Raw genomic sequence first — 13506 nt, 5'->3', positions numbered from 1 at the left:
CATGTAAAGATAGCTTTGTGCATGGTGTCTTCCAGGACACTGCCAGAAAGGTGAAATAATGACAATTCTCTGGGAAGGAGGCACTGAAGTCCATCTAACCCCATCTGCCCCTCTAGTGGCTGCCAGGCTGCTCGTTCTAATGGGAATACAGCAACTTAAAGTGCTACAAGCTCACTGTTTTTACCAGGTGTATTTACTAGGGCTACCATAACAAATTACCACAGACCTGGCAGGTTAAACAACAGAAATGTGTTGTCTCACAGTTTTGGAGGATAGAAGTCCAATCATGGAGGCTTGGGTGGGTCCTTCTAGGGCAGTAGGGCAAGGACCTGCTCCAGTTCTCCTTTCTTGGCTTGGAGATGGCCATCTTCTCCCTGTATCTCTTCACATTGTTTTCCTCTGTGTTTGTCTGTGTGTCCAAATTTCCCCTTTTTATAAGGACACCAGTCATATTGGATTTGGGCCTACCCTGATGACCTCATTTTAACTTGGTTACTTCTATAAAAACTCTATCTCCAAATAAGTTCACTTTCTGGGGAACTGGGAATTAGGACTTAAACATATGACTTTAGGGAGAAGCATAATTCAGGCCATGACACCGAGATTCAGTTGTTTTTCCTGAGTACATTTTTCGTGGTTGCTGCAAGTCTTTGATTAATTTCCAGAGTTCTGAAAATGTTGATTCTAACAATATGTGCCATTTGCTTATTACCTTTATGAAGGGGATGATTTTTGGAGTTCTTTACTCTGCCATTTTCACTGATATCACAACTTTTATCACAGCTTTTGTTTTAAAACTACAGCTTTTAAACCTAAATTATAAAACAGTCATATATAACTAACCTCCCTTTTTATTAGATGTGCTTAAATTTATCCTTAAAATGAATTAACATTTCAGTTAAGAAAAACAACTGAATCTCAGTGTGATGTACTGAATCATGCTTCTCCCTAAAATCATATGTTTGAGTCCTAATCCTCAGTTCCCCAGAAAGTGAACTTATTTGGAGACAGCGTCTTTATAGAAGTAATCAAGTTAAAATGAGGTCATTAGGGTAGACCCAAATCCAATATGACTGGTGCCCTTATAAAAGGGCCAGTAAGTCGTGCTGAGGAATGACACGTTAATACAATAAGCATTTATTAAAAGTAGAAAAAAGAAGAAACATTTAAACTGAGGTGAGTAGGAAATAAAATAAGAGGAGAAATTAATGAAAGAGACCAGAGAAGAATAATAGATTGAATGGAACCAAAAGCTGCCTTTGGAGCAATTAGTAGACAGAGTTTTGGTAATTGTTTCACAAGAGAATAATGAAAGTACAGAAATATTATGAATAAATTAAGATATGGTGAGATTTAAAAATCAGAACTTAGTATTCTGAATAATTTAATAAACTTATAGTGAATAACTCTACTAAAATATAAGTTTCTAAAACAGACTTGATTAAATTACTTAGTAAACTAATAATTAAATTCTCCAGATTGTTAATTAGACATTTGTTTTGCTGCTTCCTCCCTTGCCAAAAAATAAGTACCAGGCTATATAGTTTCCAAGAACAAAAACACTTTACATATTCTTTCAGAGAAAATTTATGGAAGGAAATCTGCCTAATTCATTTTATGTGGCTATTATAATCTTAGATGCCTAACTTAATAGTGCTAAACACTAAATAACAAATTTGTACTGAAATTGGAAGAAGACAAAGGATAATATAAGAAAATTATATATAGTTACATTTATGAATATAGGTGCAAGTGTCCCAGGAAAACAAATTACCAAGAATTGAGGGGAACTTTCTGAACCTAAGTAAGAGTAGCTATCTAAAAGCTACATTCAATAAACATGATGTTGTATGGTGAAAGTTTAGAGACAGTTTCTTTAAAGTTAAGGAGAATTTTGATTCTCATAGAAACAATTTTTATTTTACTGGAACACAAAAATCTTAGTATATGGTTGATTAGTGAAGTGTTGCCATGGGATTACTGAGAAGTTGCTAGAAGCTTTTCTAAAAGCTTCCTTATGAGTAAATGCAAAACAATTGAACCTTTACTGTGTTCCTTTTGTATCTCCTAGAGAATACTATTTTTGCTTGCTTAATGAGCAGTGCTCTAAATTTTAAAGCAATTGGGAAAAATGCTTAATAATTAAAATCAATCAAAGCACATATTTGTCAATTTTTTAATCACATTACAATTTTAAAATTCAGTACACTGTGTTACATCATTGTGAGTAATGTATTGTTCCCTAATCTAAACAAATGTATCTTGTCAGTTTCTTTCAGGTTTGGTGTCTTTGCAAAACAGATGAAGTATAGATATAGAATTATCTTAATACTTTGTAATTAAAATAATTTTATGAGAACAAAGTAAGTTGGTATATGAACTCTGAATAAAAAGACCAATGCATAATGCTGGGATTAAGATACACTCGCAAACGCAAATAAAATAAGTGTATGTTTTTGAAAGTTAGTTATATGGAATGCAATGAAATTTAGTTCTTACCAAGCAATAGCAATAATCCAAAGAAAACTTCTGAAAACATGTAACCCAGACTACAAAAATGTAAGCCATTATAGATCGTGAACGAACATAAAATATTATTGGAACATTTTAATATTTATTTTCAGTGAAAGTATATGTTATGCTCCATCAGAAGAGTCCACACGTGTTATGTGTAACCCAACGACTGCGGAATTCCGAACTCATAGACCCATCATTCCAGTGGCATGGGCCGAAAGGAAAAATCATTTCAGGTGGGCTTCTGTTTCAGTTGTTATAATTAAAAATGACATGTATGAAATGTACTCAGAACAAAAAGAATATTTGTATCTCATATACATTTATGTATTAGCTCACTTCTTTTTCTTGCGATTTCTTTTTGGAGTAAGAATCTAACAATGTAGATGGCGTGACCATTTTTTACAGATCTTAATTTGGGATAGAGACACACTGGATGATTAAACTGGAGAATTCTCTAAACATCCATATTTCAAAAATTTTCCTTTTTTATTGTAAAATTCATAAAATCATTTTGGTTACCTCAGTTAGATTTTTGTTAGCAAAGTATGTATGAAGAAGCAAATATGATTCTGGCTTTTGTTAAAAATACAAATGAGCACTTTGAGCTCTAGGTTTAAAACTATGGTTTTGTTTGTTTTATATAGCCCCACATAGGGGCAACTTGAGACTTTATTAGTAGTTACGATTTTATGTTTTTTATCTTATATTTCACTCTGATTAAAATCCTGACCAGACAGTATGGAATATATTTTAACTTAACCTAAATATTAATATTCATTTTGAAAAACATGACTAAATTTAACATTCAGTATTTTACTATGAAAAACATGCTCTTAAATATACTGCATGGTTTGGTGGTAGCTGTGTAATAATATGTTACTGATGCTGTGCTTACAAAAGAGGAAGTTTAGTCCTTGGGTACTCATCCAGAGGAGAAGATGGACTTGAGACACATCTGAATAGTAGCCTTACAGTTTTCAGATTTTTGAGAAAACAAGGTCTTATTCTCATGAAGGTACATTTTTCCACATAGAGATTACTATTGCTATGATTAATTTGATCAACATTTTCTCCATTCAGCTTCTTATTTTGTTATTTTGAAATGCCCATCTTACTTGTATTCTGATATCTCATTTGCTAAAAGTTGATTTGTTTTTGCAGTGTAGTTTAAAAAATATCAATCAGCTTAGCTGTTTTTGTTTTCAGCCTTGCTGAAAATTCAGATAATGAGTTTTCATCCTTAATATCTGTTCAAGGAAGTACCTTTTGCATACCTTCTGTGGAAGTTTTTCTTTATTGCTCTATTCACCATGTTTTCTTTCTCTTTCTTTTCCTTCCCTCCCTCCCTTCCTCCTTCCTTCCCTCCTTTCCTTCCTTCCTTCTTCTCCTTTTTTTCCCTTATTGGTGTTTTGAGATAGTGCTTGTGGATGAAAACCTACAGGTTTATTTTGTAGACCTGGATGGAGGAAAGCAGTATATTCATACAAAGACTTGCTGAAGAAACATTTACAAGAAATATTTATTTTTAAATATGTTTTAATTCATATTTTATATAGTTGAACAATCTAAGTTGTACATTGTTATAATATTTATGTTGATTCTAAAATAGCTCAAGGCTTCAAGAGTTACTTCACTCTTTAGGTTGGGTGGTGCGTCTCCAAAGCAAGTTACTCGGCTCTAGGTGAGCGACTACCTGTTGGCTGCCGTTGGGCCCAGCTTTGCAGGAGGTGCACCGAGCAGCGCGACCTCTGCCTGGCTGCAGTCCTAGAGTGCAGGAGGGGGTCAGCAGAGGTCAGGGACAGAGGTCCTGAGAGGCTAGGCAGTTAATATAAATCAGCGAAGGGGGCCAGGAGTAAAGGTATCCAACATTGAAAATAAAATCAGTCTTTATTTTTATTGCTTTCTAATAGCAAATAATATAATGCAAGCATGTATATTAAATATATTTTACATTTGTTATTAAAACTCTGTGAGTTCAAAAATAGAAGCATTTAAGTATTGATTTGTTGTGTTATAATTTGTTACTCCTTTGATTTGAAAATTGAGATGTGAAATGTGCTCTTCTCTAAGATGCCAGGCCAGGTCTTGCAGCTTGTATTGCAAAGTATAATATGTAAGTGAATTTTGAATCCTTTAACTAGAAGTGACATTTTATATTACTCACTTTCATAATGGAAAACAGATGTTCAAAAACATAACTGTTTCCAGGTAAGGATAAAATCATATAGATGCAATGGTTTTGTATTTATAAAGACTATTCTCAGAAAATCCTGGTATTCTGACGTCATGATTACAGTTGTGTTTTCAGTGCAGTGTCACATCATAGTTCGCTGTCTGCCAGCTTTAAAGCTCAGTACTATCACTGTAATTGCAGAGAGACGTGGAAAATGTCTAATTTTATTAAAGCTTGAAAAACAGAGAAGCTTTTGGACTCTAAGTTAAACTACACTGTACTTTTGTTATCTTTTATGGCTATTCCAGAGATAGTTCCCCTGCAGTTGAACCAAAGAAACATGTAGTTACGTACTTGCGCCTCCCTTTGGAGAGAAGCATCCAGGTTGTTTAGATGTTGTACAGTGTGCGGACCAAGTCTTAGACTTGCTGGGCTCTCTTCCTGTCACCCCCACTGCCGCCCTCTTCTGTCTGTCTCTCTTCCAACGTTTTTGGTTTACAAAGGTAAAGCATTTATTGCAGCAAGCCCTGTACCTCTTACTTCAACCCTAATACCATTCTGATGAATTAGCTCTTTTTGGTGTGTGGACTTTCCCACTTTTTTAAATGTTCACACAAACCTGTATAAGCACACACACACACACACACACAAACACACACGTTGAGCTTTACCCTGTAACTGTATCCTTATTATGTTTTTTTAAAAAATGAGATCATAGATTATATCTTACTCTACCTTAATATTTTTATTATGAAACATCTGATAAATACAAATCTGTATAACAGATATGTAAGTTGTGAAACATAATAAAACAGACATCCTTGAGCTTGCTATAGAAGCCAAGATATACCATTATCATGACTGTTGAACCTTCTAACGTTGAAAAATCCCATTCTTCTGTCCCCAGCCCCTCTTAGGTAAACATTATCCTGAACTTTTACAATATTATTCCTTAGCTTTTCTTTATGCATTTACTACGTGTATGAATACACACGCACAAATACATACATATATCTATGTACGTGTGTATTCATACACGTAGTAAATGCACATATTTAAATATATATAAATATAGATATACATGTATGGATATATTCTGCAAGCATATTTTTACTTTAGTGTTTTTATTTTGAATTTTATAAAAATAATCAACATGTATACTTTTATCATAAAGCAGATTCTGTTCTAAGCAATTTACACATATTAATCATTTAAGTTTCACAACAGCTCTTTGCAGTAAGTACAGTCATTTTTCTCCCTTTTATATGAGGAAAACAGAGGCGTTGAGAGAACAAGGTACTTTTCTGAAGTCAGGTGCCTTTGAAGTCTGGCTTCAGGGTTCACAGATAATAATCTAAATGAGGTAGGACTAGGATTTTCCCTTCTCACCATTTTGTGACTTTTTGTAGTTTGTGTCTTTCAAGGAATTTGTCCAGCTTAGATATTTTTCAACTTGTCGAATTAATGTGCATAGTTTGTGATATTTTCTTGTTATCTTTTTAATATATCCAGGATCTCTATGATGAGCTCTCGTTCACTCCTGGTATTGGATGTGTCTTTTCTCTTTCATTTTGGTCTCTCTGGCTACAGGGTTAACAATTTTATCAGTCATTTCAAGGGACCAGCTTTTGAGTTATTTTTCTCTGGTATTTTTCTGTTTTCAGTTTCATTGATTTCTGACTTTATTATTTCCTTTCTGTTTGCTTTGGGTAAAGTTTGCTTATCTTTTTCTTTTGCTGGTTGTAGAATTCTGGATTGGCAGTTTTTTTCTTTCAACATTCCAAAGATGGCATTCTGTATTCTTTTTGCTTGCATAGTTTCTCGTGAGAAGGCTGCTATAAAATAGTCCTTGTCCGTCTGTGGGCAGTGTGCCATATTTTTCTGATTAATTTCAAGATTTTTTCTTTCCCTTTCCCTTTCAGTGATTTGAATACTAAATGCATGTTTTTTTGGTTATTTGTATTATTCTGCTTGGTGTTCTATAAGCTTCTTGGATCTGTAGTTTTGGTTTGTCATTAATTTTTGAAAATTGTCAGCCATTATATCTTCCAGTTTTTCTTCTGCTTCATCCTGTCTCTCTGCTCCTTCTGAGATTTCTATCACCCTTATGTAACCCTGTTTGAAATTGTTCCATAGCTCCTGGATTCATTCTTCTTGGTGTTGTTTTGCTTTTGTTGTTGTTGCTTTTTCTCTTTGGGTAAATTTCTTTTGATCTATCTTCAAGTCATTGATTCTTTTCTTAGCTGTGTCAAGCCTCTTTATGAGCTCATTGAAGGAAGACTTCATCTGTGTTACTGTGTTCTTTTTTTATAGTTTTTGTTTTTTTGGTTTGGTTTTAGTTCTAACATTTGCATTTGATTATTTCTTATGGTTTCAGACTCTGCTGAAATCACCTATCTGATCTTGCATGCTTTCTACATTTTCCATTAAATTATTTAATACATTATTCATCGTTATTTTAAACTAACTGATACTTCTGACATCTGCGTCATTGCTTGGTATTTTGGAAATGTGCCATTTCTTACCTTTCTGTATGCTTCTTAATTTTTTAAGAACATCTTGAATAAGATAGTAAATATTGAGATAATTATTTTTATATTTGAGATGAACACTTTTAAAAATATTATTAAACCTTTAATATTGGGAGTTTGTGTTAAACTAGTCAGGAATTGTCTGGCTTTGATATTGGTTATTGCTGTGGTTACTGAAAACTTATTTTTCTCCAGTGTCTCATCTTTGGCTTTGGTTTCTCCTTTTTTGCTTTCTCTAGAGAGAATATTTCTTGCAGCTCTCCTAGCTTGATTTCACTGCATTTTTCTAGACTCTTATTAGTGATGGGCAGTTGGGAGAGAGGGGCAGTCTCTAGTGTTCTGATTCAGCATTAGTCTTTGGCAGGTGTGGTGTCACTGGATCTTGTGGGTGTGGCCTTTAGAAGTGTTTTAGCGTGTCTGCTGGTTTTAGTGTTGGCCTAGTACTTCTTGCTGACTTCCTCAAGAATGAGTTTTTTTCTTCCTGTTTCCTTCCCTAGTGGTAACATGTTTCCACAGTGCCCTCAGTGACCATTTTTGTTTCTTCTCCCTTGTAAGTTAAAGCATTGCTCCTCACCAGGAGGTAGGAGAAATGGGCAAGGGTGGAGTTTTGGCAGGGCTGCCGGCCCCCTCCTCTAGCCAGTACCCTGTGCCGGCCCCCTCCTCTAGCCAGTACCCTGTGGGAATCTTGCTCAGGGTTCCCCTGATCTTCCCTTGAACACCCAGAGGTTTTCATGAAGGTAGAGCCTGTAAGAGGGTGCAGCTGCCTTTGCGCTCCCGCTGCCCCCATCCGTGGTCCTCGGAGGCGTCACGTGCTCACGCTGGACAACACTTGGCTTTCAGCAATTCATTGAAAACTTTCAGCCAGATGTTCTCAGACCGTTGAAGCAAATGCTTAGGTCTAGGTTCTACCTGCAGGCCCTGTTCATTCCTGGTTTTCAGGGTTACTGGTGGCCCTACCTGCTTCATTTGTTTGATGGGTTCAAGAAAATTTCTTGGTTGACAGTTCGTCTGTCTTTTTCCTTATTGTTGTATGATGTTGTTGCTCTTATAGTCACTCCACATCTGAGTAGAAACCAAAAGTATAAACCTGTTTTTAAAAATAAGTTGTAATGAAATGGTGCTTAAATTTTGCCATATAATTTTAGAGCTCTAAGGCATGTGCTTCTAGAAATCTAATCCAACTCTGAATTTTTAGATGATCAAGCTGAGTTCTAGAGAAAGAAGTCCTGACTTCAGTTTAATTATTTATTGACAATCTGCTGTTGTATGAGTTCTTATAGTGATATCTTATAGTGATATCCCTTGGCATCCTGAAATTCCCATTTAAACTTAGTTTTGTAAAAGTCTGTTTGTTAAGTGGTATTTGTTAAGTGTGTTCTTCTCTTGGCTATGAAATCGTCTGGGTATCTTTTCAAAGTGTGCTACTTTTAAATTTTTTAAAATAAGAAGGTAGCCAGAGAGTGTTTTCTTACAAATTGTATGATACTAGATTTTCTGGCTGTCATAATATTTAACATTGTAGTAGGCATTCAAATATATATTAATACATTTATTAATGCTTCTGGTTTGGGAAATTTTATTTCAAATTTTTGCCAGGGAATGCATAGCTTCATTGCTGACATGATATTCTAAAATTTCTTTACAATTTGTGGGCACCTTTTATCTTATTACTATGATGTATCTGTTTGTGTCTGCTGAAATATATGTATAGCAAACACTTGAAAACCTCTTAATCTGTTCGAAAAAAAGAGACAACATGTTATGATAAATATGTACTCTTTCATCAAAAGATATTCATGAAGAAATAGGCAGTACAACAGAGATGTATTCTAAATTTATATCACATTTTTCAGCTTCATCCAGGATATAGAAATGGGAATTCTCAAGGCATAATGCTCTATGTAAATCCCTTGAGGGTGGGTATATCCATCTATTCATTTCTCCTTCAGTATCTGAAACAGGGCTTTGCATGTGCTAGAAACTCAACAAATTGTTAGTGAAAAAATTAATAATGAAAATTTCTTCACTGAGAACATTCATCTTTTGTCTTATTTTGAAGCAATAAATTTCTTCAAAATAAATTTCAACTTGACAGTTATAGGCAATAAATTATTTTCCTAAAATAGAAAAAGATGAGTATTTATTAAGGTATGTTTTCAATTCTAATGAATAGTTTATTAAATTATTGAGTGAGTTTTAATATTTAATAATTTTTTTCTAATGCAAACCCATGGTTATGAACTTTGAGAGTAACCATTTTTAATTGCTTAATGATTTATAGCTTTTTCAAGTACTTTAACATTCCTTGTATTTGTTATTCAAAAACAATTCTATGAGATATATTATCATATATTATGATTCTTTCTTGTGCAAATGAAGGAGCTAGACTTCAGAAAGACTAAGTGATTATCCCCGGTTACACAGTTTATGAGAAAGAAAGGCACACCTCAAAACCAAGTCCTAACCCTCTAAATCAGGCTTCTTTCCCGTTACACAACATGGCTCTCTCCCAGTGTGCTACTTAAGGGATGCTGAAGTGACAAGGGACCTTACGTCCAAGTTCTGACCCCCAGCACTGGAGTTCTGATTGTGCGACTTCGGGTGTCAAGTGATCCAGTCTCCTGTTTTCTTTCTTCTGCAACCCTCATGGTTGTAATCCAAATTTTGCCAAGTACCTTGTGTAATGACAACAAATCCCTAGGTGTTCGTGATTACATTGAGTTAGCCTTTGTTCTGGACACACTGTTTTATCCCTTTCATGTACATTTTTTATGCTTAATGAGAGCATAACTCGTCAATAAAGTATTTATATGCATGTATACAAATATAATTACTTGACAGTATGTATAAATGTATACTATATTATATGTATAGGAGTACCGATCGTGCCATCTCAGTGCGACAAGCAGATCAGGAGCACGTCATGTACGTGTGACTGTTAGTCTCTTACCACGTAGGCAGCCACACACTTGATGAACTCTGGTTAGTGAAATTCTGACACTAACAAGTTCATCCTGGCACCCACTGTCAAGAACCACCGGACACAATGACTATGTCCCCGACTCCTTCAATGATTCTGTAGGTAAATTTGGATGGTTTTTCTCTGTTTAGAAAATATTTCGTTATTTTATCTCAATCTCATGTAATTTAAGCTACTGATCACTGTATCTCATTCCTCTATTAGAAAACAGCACTGCACAAGTGACCTCCACAGGAAGCCTTGTATTCCAGAACTTCGAGGAGAGCATGAGTGGGGTTTACACGTGTTTTCTGGAGTATAAACCTACTGTGGAAGAAGTCGTTAAAAATCTCCAACTGAAATATATTGTATATGGTAAGAAGGGATTTTAGTTGTATTTTAACATTTCTTAATGTTTTCAAATATTTACATATTTTAACAGGTTTTTTTAAAGGGATTTTGTTATTTTTACTCTCTCTTAAAGAAAAATTTCTGCCTGCCTATATTTTGTGAAGTGCTTTGTAAGGGGTTAGTGGTAAGGGAAGATCTTTTTTCTTCAGGGGAATGTTGACATGTACAGATCAATTTAAGACAGTGCATAGAAACAGGATGGTATGGAAATCATGTTTTCAGAGAATGAGCATGATATTGTACTCCATACTGCTTTTAAATTCTGAGTATCCTCTTGCTGGTGCACTGCCGTCCCCGTGAACAAGAGCATGAATTGCCACTGTATTAAAACCCCTTTCCAAAAGCAGCTTGATCTGTTGAGGTCTGAGACTGGAGACGTGAGTTGGTTGTGGAGTGGCCAGGAGAACAGCCTGAGTGAAAGTTCCATCTCACGGCTGGGACCCACGCATGGAGACAAAGTCAGGGTCCTCAAGGATGTCCGTGTCTCACCTCCAGAGCTTCTGAATATGTTACCCTACGGTAGCAGGTTTTGCAGGTGTAATTAAGATCTTGAGAAGGGGAGACTCTCCTGAATTACTAGCGTGGGCCCAGTGCAGTCACAGGGGTCCTTAAAGAGGAAGGCAGGACAGCCAAAGGCAGAAAAAGGAGATGTGGCAGTGAAAGGAGAGGGTGGGGTAGGGGCCACAAGCCAAGGACGTGGCAGGTCTCTGGAGCCTGGCACTTCCAGAGTGAATGTACCTTGATTCCAGCCTTGCAAGACTCACCTTGGACATCTGATCTCCACAACTGTGAGATACTACATTTGTGTTATTTTAAGCCACGAGGTTTGTGGCTTAAGAAGTTAATATACCATTGGAAGCAATAGGAAGCTCATGCAGCATTGTTTTCACAGCTGGGATGCAGAACAAATGGCAGAGTTATTAATGGTTTCCTGATCATTTTTATACACTAAAAAACGGTGTTCCATGTATCCAAAGAAAGACACAATTTTCATGAGAAATTATATTAACTTTGTTAGGCAAATAATTTGTTTAAACTTTGTAATCAGTCACACTTCATTTTTGTTACATAGTTTTTCCTGTAATATATGATATGTGTTATTTCGTATAGTTTATATAGTTTATAACAGATATACTTTGAAATCTCTCATAAGGGTATATTCACATAAGCTAACAAGTGTAACAGTGCCTAAAATGAATGCTGGTATATAGTAATGAAAATGATAGCTAATATTTACCAAGCATTTATGCTGTGTTTTTACGTGTAATTATAACAATAACAGCAAAACACATATATTGCTTATTTTTGCAAGGCTTTTTGTTGAAGTGCTTTATTTATATTCAACTTATTTAATCCTCACAACAAACCCGCACAGTAGGTACTGCAATTTTCTGTGTTGTCGAGATGAGGAGACTGCGGCACCGAGTGGGTTAGGTGACCTGCCCAAGGCCACACAGTTAGAATGTGGGACTCAGATTTGAATCTAGGGATTCTCATTCTAGAGTTAGTATTTTTATCTCTCTTGATATCCTGCTGTGCCCCACTGTTATACCAGTGGCAGCAGGATGACACATCATTTAATAAACTGATTTTGGAGACCTGCTATTTTTGTGCTTAAAAAAATCATGTAAGTCATTCTGTTTCACTCTAAGGATCCACTTTAGTCTTTCCAATGCCACATGGTATTCCAGATTTTGCTTGCACATTCCTCAGTTGATGATCGTTTCATGTGTTTCAGATTTTCCCTGCCTCAAACAGCAGTGCGTGGAACCTTGAAATAAGTCCTTCAGTCTCTTCCTCCCTGAGTCCCTCTGTGCGTGTCTCTCTGTGTATGAGTCCCTCGCTCATTGATCTGTGTGTAAACACACACACACTAGTATTCTTGTATTATAGATGTTAAATTGTTAGTATTTCACTGAGGTGATTCTGTAAGGTAGTATCTTCTACAGGGTTTTCACAGTGTTATTTTGATAATTCTGCTAGTTGCCCTGCAAAGAGTGTACAGTTTGTATCCCCGCCACAGTACACGAGAACCTCATTACCTAAAATGCCCTTAGTATACTGTATCTTGAATTGTTGCCAATGTAATAGGTTAATAATGGTATTTCATGGCTTTAATGTTTATTTTTTGGTCATTGATGAGGTTTTTTGAGTTTTGCTATTTGCGTGGGCTGTGAACAAAAGTTTTGCTTTTGTTGCTTTTACTTTTGGTGTTCGATTAAAAAATTTATCTCTAAGACAGTAAGTCAAAGAGCTTACTGCCTGTGTTTTCTGCTAGAAGTTTTATGGTTTCGGGTCTTACATTCAAGTCTTTAATCAATTTTGAGTTGATTTTTGTGCATGGTGTAAGACAGTGGTTACATTCTTTTGCATGTGGCTGGCCAGTTTTCCCAACACCATTTACTGAAGAGACTGTCGATTCCACATTGTATATTTTTGGCTCCTTTGTTATAAACTAATTGACCATATATGTATGGGTTTATTTCTGGGCTCTCTGTCTGTTACATTGATCTGTGTGTCTGGTTGTATGCCAATACCACATTGTGCTAATTACTGTAGCTTTGTAATATAGCTTGAAATCAGGGAGCATGATGCCTCCAGCTTTGTTCTTTTTTCTCAAGATTGCTTTGGCTATTTGTGGTCTTTTGTGGTTCCATACAAATTTCTGATAGTTTTATTTCTGTGAAAAATGCCATTGGAATTTTGATAGTGATTGCATTGGAGCTGTAGATTGCTTTGTGTAGTATTTAACATTTTAACAATATTAATTCTTCCAATCCATGAGCACAGAATATCTTTCCATTTATTTGTTTCTTCTTCAATTTCTTTTCTTAATGTCTTGTAGTTTTCAGTATTTTTACAGAGCCAGAGTTTTCAATTCAATGAAGTCTGATTTATCAAATTTGCTTATTAGT

General features: G+C 35.4%; 1 protein-coding gene across 5 annotated transcripts in view; it reads left to right on the top strand.

Annotated features, from left to right (window-relative positions):
• The window catches only part of ZPBP (zona pellucida binding protein), a 96347-nt gene that overhangs the window by 8813 nt on the left and 74028 nt on the right, over positions 1–13506 (top strand). For all 5 annotated transcript variants that reach the window (XR_014247037.1, XM_082400530.1, XM_082400528.1 and 2 more), the window contains exons 3-4: positions 2625–2750; positions 10406–10555. Coding sequence is in view for 4 of the 5 variants with exons in the window: in XM_082400530.1 (XP_082256656.1) it covers positions 2625–2750; positions 10406–10555 (276 nt within the window). In the remaining variant the exon portion in view is untranslated. The remainder of the gene's footprint in view (positions 1–2624; positions 2751–10405; positions 10556–13506) is intronic.

The sequence above is a fragment of the Balaenoptera borealis genome, assembly GCF_965194805.1.
Source record: "Balaenoptera borealis genome assembly, chromosome: 7".
NCBI classification, from domain to species: Eukaryota; Metazoa; Chordata; class Mammalia; order Artiodactyla; family Balaenopteridae; genus Balaenoptera; species Balaenoptera borealis.
The sequence above is the reverse complement of the archived record's forward strand: the minus strand, read 5'-3'. Positions and strand labels throughout refer to the sequence as shown.